Source organism: Dichomitus squalens, assembly GCF_000275845.1.
Source record: "Dichomitus squalens LYAD-421 SS1 unplaced genomic scaffold DICSQscaffold_1, whole genome shotgun sequence".
Lineage (NCBI taxonomy): Eukaryota > Fungi > Basidiomycota > Agaricomycetes > Polyporales > Polyporaceae > Dichomitus > Dichomitus squalens.
This window is the reverse complement of record NW_006766883.1, coordinates 2,285,382-2,306,824: the sequence shown is the minus strand read 5'-3', so window position 1 is coordinate 2,306,824 and position 21,443 is coordinate 2,285,382. Positions and strand designations below refer to the sequence as shown.

General features: G+C 54.4%; 3 protein-coding genes across 3 annotated transcripts; 1 reads left to right on the top strand and 2 right to left on the bottom strand.

The window, feature by feature from the left end:
• Nucleotides 1–214: 214 nt before the first annotated feature.
• DICSQDRAFT_76645 (uncharacterized protein) lies at nt 215–1,243 on the bottom strand. Its single transcript, XM_007360525.1, has 2 exons — nt 887–1,243; nt 215–838 (listed from the first exon to the last, which is right to left on the bottom strand). The coding sequence occupies exons 1-2, from the start codon at nt 1,169–1,171 to the stop codon at nt 299–301; spliced, it is 825 nt and encodes a 274-aa protein (XP_007360587.1). The 5' UTR covers nt 1,172–1,243; the 3' UTR covers nt 215–298.
• Nucleotides 1,244–1,679: 436 nt separating this feature from the next.
• On the top strand, nt 1,680–8,007 carry DICSQDRAFT_158694 (uncharacterized protein; the record flags this gene model as incomplete). Its single annotated transcript, XM_007360524.1, has 11 exons — nt 1,680–1,781; nt 1,838–3,722; nt 3,779–4,000; nt 4,054–4,293; nt 4,351–4,880; nt 4,936–4,982; nt 5,035–5,098; nt 5,153–5,233; nt 5,291–6,945; nt 6,999–7,842; nt 7,896–8,007. 10 exons carry the CDS (start codon nt 1,683–1,685, stop codon nt 7,327–7,329), a joined length of 5,154 nt encoding a protein of 1,717 aa, XP_007360586.1. The 3' UTR covers nt 7,330–7,842; nt 7,896–8,007.
• A 3,781-nt stretch (nt 8,008–11,788) lies between these two features.
• On the bottom strand, nt 11,789–13,524 carry DICSQDRAFT_45577 (FAD/NAD(P)-binding domain-containing protein; the record flags this gene model as incomplete). Its single annotated transcript, XM_007359709.1, has 9 exons — nt 11,789–12,028; nt 12,082–12,192; nt 12,249–12,494; nt 12,552–12,587; nt 12,643–12,973; nt 13,025–13,065; nt 13,118–13,251; nt 13,312–13,348; nt 13,405–13,524. 9 exons carry the CDS (start codon nt 13,522–13,524, stop codon nt 11,789–11,791), a joined length of 1,296 nt encoding a protein of 431 aa, XP_007359771.1.
• Between the last annotated feature and the right edge of the window lie 7,919 nt (nt 13,525–21,443).

Genomic DNA, 21,443 nt, shown 5'->3' with positions numbered 1-21,443 from the left:
CGTGGTGGAGATCTGAGTGGAGATGTTATCGCGGCCATTCTAGTGGACAGTGACGGATCTTTGCAACGCAGCCATACGTTTTGAACACACATGATGGAGGAATAGCGTTGCCATATAGCCATCGCAAGACACTGATACGACTATGGTGGGAATGGATATCCGTTCACGCAGACAAGCAGACGGTCTGGATACGCAACTAGGATACCCGTGGCTTCGACGTAATTCATCCAATTCAATGATCTCGCACAGATGTGGCTGAACACCTGATGTTAGGTGATACAACTCGCGATTGAACTGATCACTGTATCTGTCCTAACCGGCAACCTTCTACACCATTGAAAGTTAGGACGTACTCCCCCTTGACAATTCCATCCTTCTGGAGCTCGCTTTCATTTGCTTCTACGATTCGTCCATGCTCGAGCAGCCAACGCCGCACGACGCCAGGGAGGCATCCCGTGGAGCTAGCCGGCGTCACCCACCGGAGAGGCGAGCGGCGTGCAAATGCAACGTTGCGGATCGAGGTCTCCGTGATGTCGTCGTTTTCGTTGAACAACAAGACTTCGTCCGACGAAGGAGAGGGGGGAGGGGGTATGCCAAAGCGACTGCGAGCGGCGTTATAGTGGTCGCGGTGTGTCGTCTTGGTGCGTGTGAACACACTGGAGGGTGTGGCAATGGTGTCCAGGTGGATCGCTAAGAGGGCTAGGCCGAAGTCTGGCGGATCGGGGGACGGTGCGGTTGGCAACCAGAGCGAAGGTGCCAAGGGGTCAGGGATGGGGATAGGCAGGGTACGAGATGCGGTCACAGAGAGGAAGCCTCCTGCTGAGAGGAGGATACGAATCTGCGCACAGTCAGGATTCAAAACACTTCAAGGTGAGGCTATAGCTACCCTGTAGTGTTCGTCGGACGCAAGATCGTTGGCCACGAGATCGCGGGAACCGACCCTTGCGTTCGTCAACGCTGCGCCGCAGAGATCCTCGAGCTTTGACACAGAGAAATCTTGCGGAACGGACCAGTTGTGGTGCTCGGCGGCATCGCGCAGTCTATCATGATGATAGGCAAGCAACAGATACGGAGAGGTTGCACCAGAGTTGGCAGCGGTGTTCCACTCGACATGCAGCAGTTGCGGATCGCGCCTGGTCGTCGAAACGAGATCGAAGTTGGTCGCTGACATGGAGTTGGGGAGCTAGCGCTGGTGACAAATACATAGTTATACGATGTCGGTGTCTGATGCCCTAGGGCCCTGTGTTAGTCGACCAGAGATCCATACGGTTAGCATTCTGATAGAGTGATGCTGAGAGCGTCGTATTGCAAGATGTGGAAGGGTCGGAACCTAGAGTCGACACAAACGCGGTCCTGCACGTAGATCTCAAGTACGCGTGGGCATTTGGTAGCGTGAACAGCGCGAGTGTGACAATTGCGATTGACACATGCACTATTAGCGGTCATTTGTGTATGATACGAGTGCTGTGCGTGATTGCAGCTCGTTGAGGAGGCAAGATAGAGGAGAGGCCCAGTACTGGCAGTCTGACTCGGAGGAGCCCGCACTGATCGCGGGCAATGACGCATGTGACCGAGACGCGTCACGACCCGAATACAGCGGGCGTCTGCAGCAGTATATAGCGCATGCGTACGCGGGGGCCCGCGTCTCTATTCTCCGCTCCTTCCCCTCAGCAGTCCCAGCCATGGCAGCCTTCACTGTCAAGGCTACATATCGCAGCGAGACTCGCAAGTTCTCTTTACCTGACTCTACCTTTCCTACCTACGACCAGTTGTACAGCCAGGTGAGCACCACTCAACTCCTTCCGTCTCCGCATGATGACTTACCGCAGCATCGTAGCTGTATCGGGTTTTCCCCATATCCCATTCCTTCTATCTATCAAAGCTTCTGTTTACTCCCAGTCCCACTTCCAATGCTCGTATTCTAATTGGCAAGGAGGTCCACTCTCCCGAAGAGTATGACCGCCATGTTGCCCCTTATCGGGGAGGCTCCTGGCATGGCGCCCTCCTCCGCTTTTCTGTCTTCGACGAGACTCCACACAAGTCTTCAACCGTGTCTCCGAGTGACACACTGCATGACCCCTTCCCAAGCACCCCAAGCTCGCACTCTGTCGCGTCTGCCACCACTGCGTCCACGGGCGCCTCCTCACCGACCGTTGTTGGCCCTGCTGCGGACTCCCGTCTCCATCTCAGGGGCCGACAGGAACTGGTCGACCGCATTCGAGGACATATGAACAACCGTCTGTCTTTACATACTATGCCTCCAACTCCTCCGGCTTCGTCCCGGCCTACGTCCATGGCCGAGTCTTCATCTCGACCCACCTCCTTGGCTTCGGAGCCGGATGGATGGCGACCACTACCCATCCGCCCTCCGTCGAGGGGTGAGTCCGCAGCGAGCACTGCGAGTGTCCGTACAGCTCGGCCTTCGTTATTTGACCTTCTTGCGAACGCCCCGTCGACTCAGTCGGTTCCTCGCGCCGTTGGCACTCAGCCAGGCGCAGATTCTGACATTGTCGACCTTTCGTCGGACAACGAGACCATTTCGCGCCATAGAGACATCAGATCGCGCGTCGACTCGACGTGGAAGAACGACAGGCCTGTGCCAGACGCGCTCGTCCTTGACGACAGGTCCCCTTCCCCTCGGAGGCCATCCATTGACGATCTCTCTTTACCTCCGCGCCCGCATACCTTTGTCGCGCCGCCTCCCCCCATACTCTTCTCGCGGTCAAGCATGAGCAGCTTGCGTGCTGAACGCGGCATTGCGCAGACTGACGGTCACGTGCACAAGCCGGCGCCGACTCCCCGCTGCGCTGTTACACCGCCTATCACCTTACGCACTGAGGCCGCGCAATTCGCTGCGCAGTCCGCGCAGCCGCCGCAGTCAGAGTCGGGAGAGAGAGCTAAAGAGTCCAGGCGACGTGGACGGTTGACTCGGATGTTCATGGACGAGACGAGTCCCCTCCTCCCGAAATCGAAGGATGAACCATGTTGCTCAGTCTCCGAGGCCAAAGCTGAGGTCAAGGTCCTTATGGAGAAGTTCAAGAATGACTACGAGCGGGTCATGGTGAAGGCTTTCGGGGAAGGCTGGGACAGGGACAACAAGGCCTCGCCGAAGATGGAGGAGGCTCCGCTACCGCGCCTTCCTTCTCCACCGACGCATCTGCCTGTCATGCCGGACTTAGTCAATCCTCGCAAGGCCCCTCGTCTGAACTATTACCCCCCTCCGTTGCCGGTTTTGCCGAGGCGCAGCCTGTACTCACCTCCACCGCTACCGCCGCCCCCGCCTCCTTTCGTGCACTCCAGGCCCTCGTTATCCTCACCCTCGTTGCCAACGCTTCTTCCGTCGTCGTCGTCGTCGTCGTCGTGGCAAAGGGCCCTACCACCACCTCCTCCACCGTGTATCATACCATCTCTTCCCCCTCCGCCTCCGCCATTCATACGTGCAACGCCTACTGTGCACGTACAGGTTAGCCCGAAGGCAGAGCAATCGTCTATGTCTCCGTCATCTACCATCAGCACGCCGCCGTTGCCACCTCCGCCTCCCAACTGGATCCCTTCCGTCGCCTTCAATCCTACCCAGGATGCCTCTCAGCGCAATGACGTGCGCCCCGAAATTGGCCGTGAAGGTCGAGACAATGAGGAGACGGTGCACAAGAACGTTAGGTGCGACTTCTGTGGAAGAAGAGACATCAGAGGGATTAGATACAAGTGCCTGCAGTGCCCAGGTGCGCTTGAAGACCTGTTATATTGCTAACTCTATTGACCACGCGGACTTGTGCAGACTTCGATTGGTGCAGCACTTGTATGGCATCCCCTGAAGCTTGGGAAGCACATGCAGCCACGCACCCCTTCTTCCCAATCCACCGGAAGGAAGACTTCCTGCACTTCTGTTATGTCAAGGACCGCCGTGACCGTCGTCAGCTTGCGCACAACGGCATCACATGTGACGGCTGCCAGGAGAAGAATATCCGGGGTGTGCGTCATAAGTGTCTGCAGTGCCAGGGTATGCATACATCCGGATTACGTGTGCAGAGGCTGATCGTCCGTCTTTGTCAGATTACGACTTGTGTGATAAGTGTGTTTCTAGCCCCAAGACACGCCAGGGCCACGACGTGACCCACGTTTTCTTCCCGATCGAGACGCCCGGCGACAAGGACGCATACAACAAGGCCCGTAAGGAGGCAAGCCAGCCTGCAAACGCAGCCCTGTCCCCCGCCACTCACGTTCGTGTGCACTGTGACGGGTGCGAGCAGTATCCCATCGTCGGCGTAAGGCACAAGTGCTTGGATTGTGACGGTGAGTTTACAGGAGTTGAGGTCCAAGTGAATAGACTGAGGCTCACCTGAATCGTAGACTTTGACTTCTGTACGTCGTGCATCTCAGACCCAACCAAGCGCGAGGAGCACGATCCTTCACACTCGTTCTTCCCCATGGACAAGCCCTCCGACTACTCGAAGTTCGACAGGATCCGCGCCAACCATCGTCGCACCACGGTTGAGCCCCTGCGCAACGACAGTGGCTCCGCTCACGTTCAGACGGGCGGACGTCTCCTGCACAAGAACGTCTTCTGCGATGTTTGCACTGTTGAGATCGTTGGTGTGCGTCACAAGTGTCTCGATTGCCCCGACTACGACATGTGCGACGAGTGCATCTCGACTCCGCACCTCCGCGAACAGCACCATGCGCAACACCAGTTCTTCGCTATCGAGAAGCCTGGCGAGGTCGTCGTCCACACGGTCTTCAGCGGTGATGGTGAGCGTGAGCCTCCGCGTCCGGCCCCGGTAACACCTCGCGTCAATATCCCTCGGTCTGAGGACGTCGAGCCTGTCGTGCACAATGCGATGTGCGACATGTGCGACTCCAGGATCCGCGGCGATCGCTTCGTGAGTGCCCCTCCTTTCCAGTTACCATCGTGTCAGGATACTGACGGACCGATAGAAGTGCTTGAACTGCCCCGACTATGACGTTTGCCAATCGTGTTACAAGTCAGTCGTTCGGTTTACTTACAGCCCATTCGTTTAACTCATCTTTGAGTAGGATCACGCCCGAGCAGCATCCCGACCACGGCTTTGTCAAGATCAGCGAGCCGGCGACTCTCATGGTAAGCCCTCAGTCCGACTTCGGCTCGATTATGCACGTCAACAATCCATGCCAGATTCGTAACTCGGCCAACGATCCTATCCACTACGCGTCCTGTAACGTATGTGGCAGTCAGATCAGGGGCGTTCGGTACAAGGTGAATCGTTAATCGCTTCTGACTCAACGTATCACAACATGCTCACCGCGCTCACAGTGTGTGCACGAGTCCTGCGACGACTTCGACTTGTGTCAGAACTGCGAAGCTCACCCTATCTCGGTCCACCCCGTCCACCACCCCTTGCTCAAGTTGAAGACTCCTGGCGCCGTGATTCCTTTGGTGCTGCGGACTCAAAACGTGCCGCCAATGCCGATGAACCCCAGCTCGCCTATTCGCACGCCGAGCCCTTACGGAGTAGACTATGCGGAGACACCAGTACCGCGCGAGCCCAAGGTTATCGACATGGAGTCGTCGTTCACGAACGCGCCTGCCCATCCTCCTGCCCTCCCGCTCCCGGAATTTACCCCTGATTTGGAAGTCCCTGTACTCCCACAAGTCACTCCGCCCATCGTAGAGAATCCGTCCCCACGTCCATATCGTCGCAGTCTTAACCCCTTCAGCCGCTTTGAACATCCTAGCCCGGAGTCCATCATGTTCGCGTCCTTTCCGAGACACATGAGCCCTATGCGACCTACGCCGCCATCTCCGGAGCGCCTGGCATCCCCTCCTCCGCTGTCGCCCATTAGCGACGTTGACTTCGCACCGCCTAGATCTCCTTCTCCCCCTCGACTAGTACCGGTTCGTAGCTGGGAGGACATGTTCGGTCGTGCCGTGCCCGTAGTGGAGATCGCTTCCGTGATGCCCCAGTTCGCGCAGCTGGTCAACCTTGACGATTCTATCCGAGCAACCTCTCCTGAGCCCATGCCCTTCCTTGATGAGCGCGCCCAAGCCTCAGCTGATTCTGAGCCCTCTGCGACGGCTGAGCATAACGACGCTGAAGGCACGCTTGAAGGGATTTCGACGCCGTCGGATGTCACAACTTCTTCAGCATCGTCGAAGTCAGTTCCCAAGCTTGGTCTTGTCAACAGCGAATGGCGTGAACTATGGCCTGAGATGACTTCAATGTTCAAGCACCTCCTCCCGCCCTCTCCTGCCGAACCATCGTCGACCGCCGATCCGTCCCCGGGCAATGGATTCGCAATCTCCAATGCTATCACGAATGAACCTAGGAGTCTCGAGGAGCTAAATGGCCCGGTTGTCGAGGAGTCGCCTTTGGTTGGCGAGCCGCTCCTGTGCCGGCCGCTAATGCCAGAGAGGTCGGAGAATCGTTTCACCGCCCGACGCAGTTTGAGCGACCTCATCAATTCCATGTCTCCCACCGTCGTCGCCATTCCGCGCGTCCCGAGCCCGGAATCTCCCATCTCTTCGCCGCCATCCCCGGTCCAAGACCAAGTATCCCTCCCGCCTCCTACGGTCCCAACGTCGCCGGTTGTAGCGCCGATCGTGTCACCCTTCTGGGATGCCATCGCCCGCCTCAACCCGCCTCTGCTTGCTGCCTTCGTCTCGGACAGCAACATCCCTGTCGGACAAGTTTTCCCTCCTGGAGCCGAGTTCGTGAAGTCTTGGCGGATGCGCAACGACGGCGCCGTGGACTGGCCTGAGACCACGGAGCTCGTGTTCGTCGCTGGAGATCGTATGGCACCCTACACCGGCGCTCCTACGAAGTTCAAGATTGGCACCGTGAAGGCTGGCGAGGAAGTCGAATTGGTTTCTGGTGAGATGAAGGCCCCTGAAGTCCCCGGCAAGTACGTGAGCTCGTGGCGCTTGAGCGACGGCAACGGCAATCTGTTCGGACAGAGTGTTTGGGTCGAGTGAGTATGGTGCAATCATGTGTTGGCTTCATTCACTAATCTAGCATCTTTAGCATTACGGTCGCGGAGATGAACGAACCCTCGTCGGACGAGTCGCTCGCCGCTTCGTCGGTGATCATGCCTCGAACTGCCGGGCAAACTGTTTCAGCTCGGTCTAGCATTGAGCACCAGTTCTCCACGTCTTCTATGACGGTCCCCTCTGCTCCCCCCTCTGAGATCGACTCCTCCGTCTCTTTGCTCGACGTTTCGTCTTCCAGCTCTTCGGACGATGAAGACTATGCCGTCTACGAAGATAGTCGCTCGCAATTCGTCCCTTCCCCCGCCGCGGACGCGCAAGACGTCGAGTATGTGATGTTGTTCGACAGCTCATCTGAAGACGATTGAGCCCGAACTTGCACTGCCATATTTCTTGTTGACTATGAATGGGTATACAAAATTTCTTTCTTGATTACGGTTTGTACGATAGAGTCGAGATCTGTGAGGTCGATGCGTCCGAAGCGTAGCGGTTCATTGTGCGTGTATCATAGTTTGAGACTCGAAAGGAAATAAATACACATATGGCCGGCTAATGTACATATATGTCTTCCACTGGTTCTGACCTACGCCATCCCATTACTTGGCTTCTATCAGAGTGATCTTCTCAAGGCGTATGAGTGACTATCCCGAACGAGGAGTGAACGCGCCCTCTGTGCGGAGCTGGCTGACGGCGTGCTCGATATCCGCCTCGAGGTCATGTTGCCAAACAGGATCGAATTGGTGTCGCAGTTTCTCCCGGAGCACCTCAACATCCGACCTCTCCGCTCCTTGCAAATCGTTGATCGTGCCTGAAGTGTAACTCATGTTCCATACCATCTGCGCCCGGGGTCGACGAATGCTTGAGTACGTCTTCAGAACGGCCTGCATGCAGATGTTATCCGGCTGATTGGCTAGTGATGCCAATTGGGACGTACCTCCAGATTGGCGACATGTGTCTCGGGATGGCCCAGCAGACGGGAAAGAATATAGGCATCTTCAAGACCCTGGCCGGCCCCAGCTCCTAAATGGGGTAGCATGGCATGTGCCTGAATCCTCACCAAGGTCAGTGCAGACGTGGAGATAGGTCCAATAGGACGCGTACCGCGTCGCCGATCAACACCACCTGGTCTTTGACGAAGCTATCCAGCGGCGGATGGACGACGTGAATAGACCATTTACTGGGTTTCTCTGGCATGCACTTCAGTAAAGCGGCGATGTCCGGACCCCAGCCTTCGTATTCTTTCTCCATCTCCTCCTTCGGGACTACCTCCACCCATGGTGTTCCTGGCGCAAGCTTTGCAGACCCTATGGGGACATCGTATCGAGCAACGAAGGCGACCACATTGATCTGCAAGTCTTCTGTGAGCTGGAGAATCCAGGAGAGAGCGATCGTGGAACACTGACTAATTCGCCGTTCCTGAGAGGGAAGAGAATGAAGTGCTACACGTGACATGTTCAGCAGTGCCGTTAAATGAGCATACAACTGCGGGAGATACCTTGCTCGGCCCAAGGAAACAAACTGGGTCGTTCACCACAGAAGCCTTGAACCCGGCCGCCTGGAGCTCCTTGTACTGTACGAGCCCTCGGTATGCTATCTGGTTGCTGAATGTAATTCTATCGTCATTTCCATCCAAGACAAAGCTGCGAACAGCACTCTTGATCCCGTCCGCCCCTATCACGACGTCGGTTTCATGAGAAGTGCCATCTTGGAAGTTGATGACCAGACGTCTCGAGCCTTGTGCGGAACGAACGATGGAGGTGCATCGTTTGTTGAAGTGGGCACTTTGGGGGTCCAGGACATCCACGATCGCTTCTAAAAAATCAGCTCTATCGCATATGAGAGTTAGAAGCGGGATTCAGAAGTATGGACCGCTGTACCTATGCATTCCTATCCCTTTGTCTTCAGGGTGCACATCGTACTAGAGTCGACGTAAGAAGCAGGTTCTTCGAGACAGATGCACGTACACCTACCGCGAAGACCTCCTGATTGTCTCCGAGACCGTTATAGTAGATGCAGCCTCTGGTCCTGAGCTCCGATGGGTGGATCTTCTTAAGAAGTTCATCGAGCAAGCCGATGGCTCTCAGACCCGGGATAGCGTTTGCACCTGCGTGGAACATGACGAATGTCAGTCATAAAAAGCACATGGCGAGAGCAAGGGAGCAAGAGAGAAAACCTATTCCGATCCCTGCCCCAATCTGTTCGAAAGCGGCCTAGAGGTGGGCTTCAGTGGCCAGTATGCAAGGCACTCTGTAGCATATGACTGACCGCTGCCTCGAATAGCTGTACGGGCACCCCTGCCCGCTGCAAAGCAATGGCGCAGACCAGGCCAGACACACCCCCGCCGACTATGGCCACCTGGAAGTCTTTCCTTGCTGGTGTGCCCATTGCGTGAGCGTAGTGAGGAAGTTGGGCGACCGCACATCTTATGTGGCTTTCGCTATATGAAGAGGTGTATACTTAGCTCAAATATCACCCGAAGACCGGCACACGAGAAGCGCTATTATCGGATAAACAAAGGACTGGGTGGTTGTAAGCCTGTGAACAGCCTACAGAGTCAGTACATGCCGATGGGAGTGGGAGATATTACGGGAGAGGCGCAGGACCAAGAAGGCTCAATTGATCAGGCAACAGGATATATTTGAGCATCCACGGGACATAACGTGCCTAGGACGTGCGAGGTGCCGGGAGCGACAACCATTGCACAAGACGGTCGGTTAAGAGGACGCAGTACAGTTGCGCATGAAGATGCCTGTGTGGCCGGACCAGTCCCGGGCAGACCGCACATTTTTGTGATGCAGTGTAGACCTGTGTGGAAGCAGTCGTCTGGCGTGTAGCTCCGAAAGGTGGAGATCTGAAAGCTGCACATACCAAATGATTACACCACTGTTTAGGCACCAGCGATTCAGCTTTCTCCCCATGTACCTGGACTGTACAGGCAGCCCACCTTGCATTTGACTGTCCGCTGTGCGGCCTGTGAAAGCCTTTGAACCTATGTGCGGCTTGCCAGTCAAGAGAGTCGATTTTCGGAGAGCCGCTAGTAGCCACGAATGTTGCGACGCAGCTGGTGGGATTTCTAGGCCAAAATTATCTCAATGTGAGACGTTAGCAATTGCGGGTCGTCGTAATGTGATGGTAGTGCAGACACATGCGAATGCAAAACCAAAAAAATTCCCCGACAGCTAGCTAGCTTCATGGCGTCCGGTATCTAACGCTCGGGGTCCTGCGAGAGCTCCGCCCAAGAAGTCGGGTGAATGAACCGCAATCATCTCTTCTGATCTCAAAACCTGGTCGGAATAGCCCCCCTGAGCCAACATTAGTGTACATACAATGCGTGGTGTGATATGATATCGGATAATTTAGACACGAAGTTCACATCAGTCACCGATAGACGCTTGCGTAACTGGCACCCCTAGGACAATGCTACAAGTGATCGGTACGCACGCTGGAGGTAACGGTTCTATAGCCGCAGGAAGTGGCCGCATATGCCCTCAAGGTCGTGGTAGACATTGGGATGGACACTGACAGTGTCGACCTCACGGGCCGTCTCCCCCCTCTTCAGAGGGCGAGATGGCAGTGTGGCGGGCTTCTGATGTTGGCGGTGATCCCGGGCAAAAGACGGGGTTAGCGAATGGATCCGAGGGAGACAGTCCGCATCACTTGCCTCTCAACGCGACTAGTGGCCTCAAGGATTGACTAGTACCCTTGGTTCTCGCCTTTCACAAGGGCCCAGCATCATGAGCTTGGGCGTACACAGACAATGATGGGTGCAGTGGTACGCCATGCCGATCGGGTTGGGGATCACGTCTGATTGAGCCGGTCGCGTTCTACCGCACCATGCTAAAAAATCCCAATCTTGCCAGGGACGTGCAGTTCAGGTCGAAAGGGCCAGGCCGCGCCGAAGTACGCTCCGTGGACGATGAATGCGCTCGGAAATAGCACGTGACGACGTTGAATATCGAGAGCGATCACTGTACCAAGGGTTTCCTGAGCTTCATGGCTGCTCGAATGAATGATGTGAACGAACTCTTGCGAGTCTGGTCCCCATCAGCCCTGCGCGTAGAGCCCTGCATCTGGGTAGGCTATACTCACCTCGGGGTTAAAGCGTATGGATCGATGGAATCAAACATGCTATGGTGGTTGGGCACATGAGGATTCCATTTCGGGGCTTGTGCTGGACACGAAGGTTGGCGTCTTCAGGAAACCAACGGCGAGCTGTAAGCTCTGTCTACATAAGGAACACCCTGCCCTTGTCAGCTTAGATAATCTCATGGACTGAAGACAAACCAGTTGACTATGAGATAATGTAGCAATGCTCGAGATGGCGACCGTACCCACCAACGACGCGGCGATTCTTCACGTCCAATAATTTCGGGATCGAACGTAGCGAATGGCGTGGAGAATTTGCGTTTTAGCTAGCTAACCTCAAGGGGAGCGTCGGATGGTTGTAGAGGCAGCGGAAACGCAGATAAAAAGCGGCATGGTTGTAGAAGGTGCAGGTGCTTACGGCACGGGCTAGCGCTGTCATTGTATGCTCGGTTAGCTATTTTGGCTTATGTAAGCCCTCGACCTCGTCCGCTGCGTGGTCGCTGAGAGCTACTGGTATGTAGTTATATATGTCATATGTGTCTCCTACAGCCATCTGCGCTCTCAACTCGTTGGGATTCCCGTAATTCAACTCGCGCCCTTCCAATCCCTCGTCCAGCCCGCTTTCTAGCTTACCCTTACTGAGCTCAAGTTCGACGTCCTCCGACTTGCAGAACATGCCGGCGCCCTTCCAGTAACAGCGATATATACAACAGGCCGCGCAAGACGTGTGAAAAAGGAGAGCTATACAGAATGAGCCACATATGCGCCCTTTGTGCGAAGCTCACTGATAGCATGCTCGACATCCGCCTCAATGTCATGCTGCCAGACATAATCGTAGTGACTTCGCAATTCCTCACGCATGAACTCCGCGTCTGAGCCTCCCGCTCCTTGCCAATCGTAGACGGCGCCTGCAGCGCGACTCATACTCCATACCATTTGCGCGCGAGGTCGGCGAATGCGGGAATAAGTTTCTAGGACCGCCTATGCAAAAGTATCACGAGGGGAGTTGGTTGATGATGCCAATTGGGACGTACCTCCAGGTTGTCGCCTTGTGTCTCCGGGTGTCCCAGCAGACGGGAAATAATATAGGCATCTTCAAGACCCTGTCCAGCCCCAGCCCCCAGATGGGGCAGCATAGCGTGTGCCTTAGAATCCAGGCACGTCAGCGTGGACTTGGAGATATGACTACCAGGACGCGTACCGCGTCGCCGATCAAGGCTACATGGCCTTTGACGAAGCTATCCAGCGGAGGATGAACGACGTGTATAGACCATTTGCTAGGGGTTTCTGGCATGCACTTCATCAGGGCGGCGATGTCGGGGCCCCAGCCTTCATATTCCTTTTCCATCGCTTCCTTCGGGACTGTCTCAACCCAAGGTGTTCCTGGCGGAAGCTTTTCAGACCCTATGGGGATGTCGTATCGAGCAACGAAGGCGACGACGTTGATCTACATGCGTCTTGTGAGCCGAATATGTTAAAATAGAGGAGTTTTGAAGACGCTGACCACTTCGCCATTCTTGATAGGGAAGAGAATGAAGTGCTAGGCACGACATAATCAGACGTGCCATGTAATTCCTACTCCAACTGCTAGATACCTTGCTCGGTCCAACAAAACAAGCTGGGTCTTGTACAACAGGGGTCTTGAACCCAGCCTCCTGGAGGTCTTTGTACGGTACAAGGCCTCGGTATGCTACCGTGTTGCTGAAAGCGACCCTGTCGTCCGGGGCATCCAAGACGAAACTGCGGACAGCACTCTTGATCCCGTCCGCCCCTATCACGACATCGGTTTCATGAGAGGTGCCATCTTGGAAGTTGATGACCAGACGTCTTGAGCCTTGTGCGCAACGAACGATAGAGGTGCATCGCTTGTTGAAGTGGGCCCTTTGCGGCTCCAAGACAGGTACAAGTGCCTCTAGGAAAATAGCCCTAGTTCATATGAGAGTTGGACATGGTCATCAGAAGTATGGATCGCAGTACCTATGCATTCCTATCCCTTTGTCTTCAGGGTGCGCATCGTACTAGAGTCGACGTAAGAGGCCGGAGCTCAAAATCAGATGTACGTACTCCTACCGCGAAGACCTCCTGATTGTCTCCAAGACCGTTATAGTAAATGAAACCTCTAGTCCTGAGCTCCGATGGGTGGATCTTCTTTAGAACTTCGTCAAGCAAGCCGACTGCTTTCAAAACCCGGACAGCGTTTGAACCTGCGTGAGAATATGGAATGACTATCATAACTAGCACATGGCGAAAGCAAGAGAGCGAACCAAGTCCGATCCCCGCCCCAATCTCTCCGAAGGCAGCCTAGACATCGCGCTTCAGCAGCGGGTATGTATGGCACCATGAAACGATTGACTGACCGCTGCCTCGAATAGTTGTACTGGGACCCCTGCCCGTTGCAGAGCGATCGCGCAGACCAGGCCAGACACTCCTCCGCCGACTATGGCCACCTCGAAGTCTTTATTTGGCGGCGTGTCCATTGGGCGAGCTCAGTGGGGAAGTTGCGTGACGCCCACGTCATATGGAAGTCCTCGCTATATAATCGTCGTATAGCTCAGCGGTCACCGGATAGCGCCAACATACCGGTACGAGAAGCACCGTTATCGGATGAAGACAGAGCGGAGTGGTTGTGAATCCGTGAACGCCCCAAGCTGGCAGCGCATGCCGATGGGAGTGGGCCCGAAATAGGCCCAGGCACAGGAAGGCCCAATTGGTTGCGCAACCGGACGTATTTGTATGTTCAAGGGAAATAGCATGCCTAGAATGTGCAAGATGCCGGGAGCCGCAAGCCCACGATGCTGGTGGGTCAGGAGGATGCAGTAAGGTTTGGCATAGATAGGCTTGTGGGTTTGGACCGGTGTGAGAACACCATACCTGTTTTCGTAATGTGACATGGAGCCGGGTGAAACTTGTCATCTGGGTTGATTCCTGGAGGTGAAAATGACATTGCTGCGCTTGCGCATGATCAGCACCGAAGGGACCAGCTGACAACTGCACAATATCAAAGGTGCTGTCGACCGTGAGCGAGACCTGCAATCCTAGTCGAGAGACTCGATGTTCGGAGAGCCGCAAACGCTAGCCATTGGCAATCTCCCGCAGTTGACGGTGGGACCGTTAGGCTAGCATCGGCATCGTGAGTGATGGGGTACTTGCGGGTGAACAAGCGCCCCAGCGACGAAGACAGACGTGATATGCTACACAATGGGCGTCTACTCGACGCTCACTTGCGCCTGGCAAGAAGTCGGATGCATGAACTGCATTTGACACTGTATCCACAGTGATCAGCGTGATATGGTACAGAATAATTCACGAGAGATTGTCATTGAAATACTACTACCGGCCACCGGCCGAATCTCTATGACTGATACGCGACGTGCCCAAAAGAATCAAATCGTTAAAGTACCCCTTGACCAGAGCTATGAAATCTCAGTATGAACGTTGATTAATGTTGAAAACTGGCCTCCGCGTAGGTAATGTGTCATACGCTGGAGGAAGAGGTTCTGTTGCTGCGCGCCCTGGCAGATAGTCGCTGTACATGCCCTCAAGGTCCCGGTAGACACTGGGATGAACGCTCCCGGCATCGACCTCGCGGGCCGTCTCCCCCTCCTCTTCAGAGGGTGCAGTGGCGGTATTGTGGGCATCTGATGTTGGCGGTGATCCCGGGTAGATAACGGGGTCAGGGACTGGATTTGAGGGAGTCGGCGATGCCGCAGGGGAGTGAACATGAGATGTGACCATACTATGAGGTGTCACTACGGAAGAATGTCTTTGGAAGGTTGCAGTGCCAGCAGGCGAAAGTGCAGAATGCTGGCTGGGTGACATTGGAGCAAAGCGGAGAGGTAAAAGGGCAGAAGAGGCAGTGGGAGACACTGCTGCGAGGCCTTGAGTGTCTTCGAGGTCTGGGACATATCAGTACGTGCACAAAGCTGACTAATGTTCTAAACCTTACTGGGAGGGAAAGGCTCTTTTGAGTCCGACGAGTTCAGCACAAACTGTGAGGAACGGAAGGTTGGTGTGTGTCCTTGATGCCTCTCCTGACGTCGTAACCACCTGTAGAGTATGAAAGCCCCGATCACGACGAACAGGAGGATCAGGCTCCCTCCAATGGCGACGCCTACAATCACACCCCGGGACAGAGCCGACGACGTGCTCGAGTCTCCCGAGACCCCAGCCGGTCCTCCTGTCGTGCTGAGGACAGATGTCTCCGTCAACGTGGTGGTAATGGATTGTGAGACAGTGATGAGAGAATCTCCGAGGCCGGTAGATGTAGATAATGATGTTGACACCGACGAGGGTGCCGAGACAAATGAGGGCGAGGATGTGAATGACGAAGAGCCGACTGGTGGTGGAGATAGGGATGAGCTTCGCACTGATGCAGTGACTACAATTGTCTCACTAATAGATTGACTCGACGCTCCTGCCGAATCTGACGAAGAGAGCGTGCGAGGCGGCTGCGAGTTACCACTCGCAGGGGATGGTGTATTGCTTTGTGTGCTCTGTGCGGGTAAGGTCGTAGAAATTGAAGGAACGACAGGAGTGTTAATGACAGTGATGGTGGTAGTGAATGGGCTCGTGGACGCCGGATTGGTGGTGGCTCGCCGGGTAGAGGCGGACATTGTACAGAATTCAGTGAACGGTCCAAAGCAGGACACGTCTTGGCTGAAGCCCGGATTAAACGCCATACCAAGGGTAGCAGAAAGTCTTCGTTCTTGTGCATGGACACAATACAGCTATATGAGCTTGGACCAACACATGAGCAGAGCTTCCATCATCGGCATCGAAGTATGAGTTCCTCTGTTCTTCGAATCCATGGGAACCTCGTGTCCACATGTGATGGGAGGTCAGTGCTTCATAGCAATGACTGCCGTAAACCCTTGTTTGCGGGTCTCACAGAGAGATATCTTGCTCCGCCGTGCTCCTTGGGGTGCCAAGATTGGTCTCTTTGACATACAAGACTTCAACGTCTTCCAAATACAGGTCGAGTATACCAGTATGTGGACTTGGGATTGGAACTCGCACGTGAGAGAATTCCTTCCTGATTGACGCATTAGAGTCGCCTGATAGGAGCCGAAAGTGCGTCGTGTTCTCGGATGCTATGTAGTGACTCATTGATGAGTATGGATGCGATAACGGAAGAGATGTACGCACCCAGCACATAGTATTCTGGATGTCCCGTTGTCTAGAAGATCAAGAGCTCTTGCTGTAGAGCATGGGCAACAACACACTTCCAAGAAGTTGATGCTTTCGAATATGCTGGGTCTGACAACTACATTGCAGTTAACGTACAGCCAAGCCGAGTGTGAAGGGAACCCTCGCTGGCTCGATACATATCATCCCAAAGAATCCCCGAAGCAGGCAACATCTCTCTAGTTTGTGAATGAGTGTGATTTGGTCGCAGCGACGTCGAGAAGATTGACTACAAGCACAGCTCCGAGGCTGCTATCGGGTATCTGTGAATGTGGTAAGTTCACATACCATGGAGACGAACACATCACACACCCAGCTGTTAATGGCGGTCAGCACAGTCAATCACAACGGCCCAGGTCAGGGTGCGCGAGAGGGCAGATCCTCATACGCGGGAGGGAGGGGTTGACCTGCTGCGATTCGGTGGTCGAAGGTATCCATGTAAACGCTAGGATGCACGCTCCCCGCATCTGCCTCCCTGGACTGGACCAGGTCTGCTTCCACACACCGATTCAGGCTCCAACAGAACGACGATGTAATGTGGCTAGACTCACCAGTATGCGACGCACGAGAGGATGTACGAGAGGATGCGCGAGAGGACGCGCGAGATAACGACGATTCTGTGGGTCGCTTCAGTTTTCATCCGTATTTCCTGATGGAATCGGGAGAGCACTCACCGCCCGCAAGGCCGGGCCCACCCCGGGTTCTTCTCCGAATGCCCCTACGCCTGTTCTTGAGCCAGACAAACCAAGCAAGGACCCCGACCAAAGCTCCCGCAAGTACGCCAACAGGTATTGCCACTTGCGTACCAGAAAGTTCCCTAGATGCCTCGAGAGGTGCTGTGCTGGGACTCTCTGATAGCCCAGGCTCCGTGGAAGTTGTGGTGACAGACTTCAAGAGTGTTGATACCTCGACTACTGACGACGTCGAGACAGTCGTGAAAACAGATGTGCTAGTAGCGACGGTTCTCAACGGGGGCGTGGTTTGACTCCATGTAGTAGGTGGATGAGCGGGATCCCGAGCGACTGGACTCGTGTCTATGGTAGGCAAGGTTGAGTGGGTACTCGGCTCTGGAACAGGAAGGTTACTCAGGCGAGATGATGTCGGTAGACTGTGTGTAAGAGCAGAAGTGGGAAGTGTCGTGTTTTTCAAGGATGCATTTGAGAATGGTGTAGGCGCAACAGAGGTAGTAGAATCTGGTTTCGACGTCGATACATGCGTAGGGATGCTAGTCATATGGGAACGGGAATGGTGCCCCATGGTGGCGTTTGCTCTGCGTATGTATGGGGTCGGCGTAGCAGACAACAGTCGACGCTCCCCTCTTGCGCCAAAATATGTACATTGAGGGCCTGACAGCTGAACATTCCTGGCCTGACAAAGATGCGTAACCGTCGAACCCGTGTTGGAGAAGCCGTCTAGGTTGATTAACGATGGTACTCACGTTCTTCTCCGTATAGGCCGTCTTTCCACTCCAACTATGGGGGTACGCATGCCCTGTGTTTGTGCCGTCGTGCCTGTATGACCGTCAGCTTCAGGTTGGAGCAACAGCCGGAGGACGGCCATCCTTCATGACAATAACTAAGGATGTATGTGGGCCAGGCACCGGTGGCAGAGATGAGATTCCAATCCTGTATATCAGAGAAGCGCATGCGCTGGTACCTCTCCCGAGTGGGAAGATTAGCACCTGTGCTTCACTCAGAAAATCTGCGTACAGGAGCGTGTGGGATATAGCAGAAATTTTCTCCGACGGATGTATTAAGACATTCTGGATTGAAAGGACAGGCCAGAGCGATGCCCACGGTCAATGCTGGCTTTCCAGGTTACTCAGAGGCGCAACTTGAGTCGCACCTTATCTTGAACTAAGGTGCGGTGACCGGTCCTTTGGGCTGTGCTTCAATGAGGTGGACAGGCACATCTGACGAGTAAACACAGGAAGGGCGATAAGAAAGATGAGCGACGCTGCAACGCATGTGGGGGAACATCGAAGCGCAAGACGACGAAGTGACTGAATATCAGACGCTCATGGGACGCGCGGCCCGAACATGCTTGATTCAAGATTAGAATCATACCGATCCTCCAATGGACGCATTCAACACGATCGAGTGCCAAGTTCCCTACATCTCACACTGACACGGCGTCGGTGAGAACACATGCATTGCCTAACGCTGTCCGAACTATGGCAAACATACCACAGAAGACCGTTGCGTCACATAGGAGACGCGCGCAACGTTGAAGCAGTGTTCGTTTCGTTCAGTTGAGACAGCGGGTATCAGTAGATAGATTCAAGACTATGTATAGCTACAAGTTGATGGTTGGAGTTGTAATTACTCCCTGCCTGCCTCCTGGGCGAATGGACGCGAAACAAAACAAATGAGCATGCAATGTGACGAATATGAGACGAGCGATCGCCTCGTCATGGAGGAAGGGGATCCATTGTAGTAGGGTGGTATGTGCTGTGTGAGAAGCTGGGCATCAGCATCGCGTGTCACGCGACTTTACGTGTAATTCCGCTTCAAGGATCGCAGCGGACTCATTCACTTCGAGTTCGAAGCATGAGCGCAGAGTCGCAAGAGTCAAGGCCAACACTCACCTCGTTCTCAACCCATTCGTCTGTGAGCTGGGAAATGGCCGGCGCGGTGGTACATCCTCATAAGCAGGAGGGAGCGGTCCGGATGTTCCTCCGATATCACTATGTCTGTCGTCCCAGTACTCGCTCACATGTACGCTCCTCGCGTCCACTTCCCTTACGGGCATCTGATCTGTTAGAAGACATTGATTCCATTGATCACTGAGGGTTAAAGAGGTTGCGGCTCACGAGCGAGCACCAGAGCGGACGCTACCAAGCCATCCAAAGTCCCGGACGGCCTAGCCCCCCTATTTAGCGAGACACTCGGGAAAGACGAGGTGTCACCTGAAACATGTGTTAGTATCCGTGCGTGAAACCTGCATGTAAAGTTGTATCGATACCTTGTATGCCTCTTTTGTCGTCCACCGTGACGAAGGTGCTCGGAGGCGAACTACGGGGACCTTCAATGGAACGCATATCGTCTGCCTGTACCACATGCACAGCGCTCGCTCGCTTGCGTCTATGCCAGAGAAGGGCCGCAAGTGCCAGGAATACGAGTGACAGCAAGCATGCCACGATCCCTCCCACGGCACCATGGGAAAGAGCGGAAGAGAGGGGCTGTACGGACACCTGGGGAGGGGGTGTAGGTGTCGGACTGGGAGCCGGAGGAAAGCTGGGTATGGAAGCAGAGGACGAGGACGATGATTCAGCGGTGACCGAAGTTATGTTTTCAGTGATAGTGTTGAGTATTGTGACATCTTGCGAAAGAGTGAATATATCGACGGAGGTCGAAGGAACAGGAATTCCTGCGGGAATCGCGACTACAGCAGTGGGGATTGGGGAAGCGCTGCTGGAGGTAGCATGCAGCTGAGATGAGGTATCCCCCTGGGTGCCCGTGGTCGAGGAACGGCTCGACGTGTGTAATGTGGTGGTCGAGGAGGGACTCGACGAATGTGATGTCTTAGTGGGTGTGTGCGACGATGGTGTGAGATTGTGTTGTCCGGTAGAAAGAGGGTCCAGAATAGACGGGAAGAATGGACCGAAAAGGACATCACGAGCGTTCCTATGGTGGGACATAGTAAAGCCTGCTCATAGAAGTCGAGAAAGCGAGAGGACGGGATCTGTGCCTAAGGGTGTGATATTTGAGTATGCGAGAACGTGGGCACACGCGGCGGGTTTGAAGCACATCAGCACCGGCGCCGCCATTCATGCCTTGTGTTCTATGTCAATCGTCTCCATTGAAAAGGCGAAAACACCATGGAAAGGCAGCTAGAGTTTCCTAACAAGAGTCTTCCGCTAGCGACAGCCAGTTTGCCACACGACGGGGGCGGGACCAAGTGACAACTTGGTCATCAGTCTGATGATGTTGGACAGGTGGTACGGGATGGTTGGGTTTCAGTGAGACATACCGTTCGATATTCGGGTGACAGTAACATACCTCTACATCCATGTAAGTCATCAAAGCGGCCATCCTCTCGGAACAAGATGGCAGAATGCAACAACGCGATGTCTTGCGGGACTCAAACTGAGAAGGACCTCAAAGAAGTTAACGGATGTCAAAAACGCACGGCGAAAGTAGACTGAAAATAGAAGAGCTGATGAGCGCCGGGTCTCAGCACTTGCCATTGACGTGAAAGTTGGTATACCGAGAGATGACAAGGGGGGAGCGAGGCTTGTAGCTTGGACTGACCGGGCCGACATCTGTGTGTGATATATACATTGGTATAGGGCCAAGAATACATGCTGAGAAGCTACTTGAAATTACTGAGCGTGTAGTAGCGTAGGACGAATTGTCCAAAATGGTGAATGTGGGGATGTCGGGGACAGGGGAATGAACTCGAAGGGGTATTCGACCATCAGAGCGTGGAGGGCGGGAGGCTTAGTAGGTTGCTGATCCCGCCCCTCCACCGAACCTGTATCTGTGGGTACCAGTACGCCGAGTACGTCCGCCGAAGCAGTTGCAGCAGAGAATGTCGAAGATGATATCAAATATGGTCACAATGATCTGGGAGACAAACTTCTGTGAGCGATAACCAGACGGGCAAAACGATAATGGCCACTGACCGTCACAATGACGCTGACAATGATCATGATGATGTCTGCGATAGCAGAGACAACGGCGTTGATAGCCGCGCCGATAGCAGAGATGATGGCGCCCTACAGCTGGTTGCGAAATTTATGCCCGACCAACTCCGACGCAGTTTCGACCACGGAAAAATCGAAAAAATCGAAAAAATCAAACAATTCATGCACTCGCGATTCTGCTCCCCTGTGTTCTATAAACTTTCCATAACCCCTATAGCAGCGAGTACGAGACCTCACGAACTTGAGTGGAGAGCGTAGGACTCCTGGTTCCCGACTTGTGCCCTTCGAGGGAAATCACTAGAAGCTCCCTATGGGCGATGAGGTTTCTCGCTCAGGCCGCCGCATCTGCGCACCGCCTTGCAACGTCACTTATGAAAGTATATGGCTCATTTAGAGTAGGTTTTGTGGGTTTATAGGAAGATGTTACACATTCTCAGCCAGAGCAGTAGGCAGTCTGCCTCCTGGCTCTTGCCAGCGCATCAAGCGCCGGAAGAGGTTCAGACATCGGCATATCTTCGTAACTCTCATGGGCTTCAATGTCGTTTCGCCGCTCTGATATCTATA

Coding starts and splice junctions, on each gene's coding strand:
- DICSQDRAFT_76645 (XM_007360525.1), bottom strand. CDS start 1,171: ATGTCAGCGACCAACTTCGATCTCGTTTCGACGACCAGGCGCGATCCG. Junction 839..886: donor CGTCCGACGAACACTACAGG/GTAGCTATAGCC, acceptor GACTGTGCGCAG/ATTCGTATCCTCCTCTCAGC.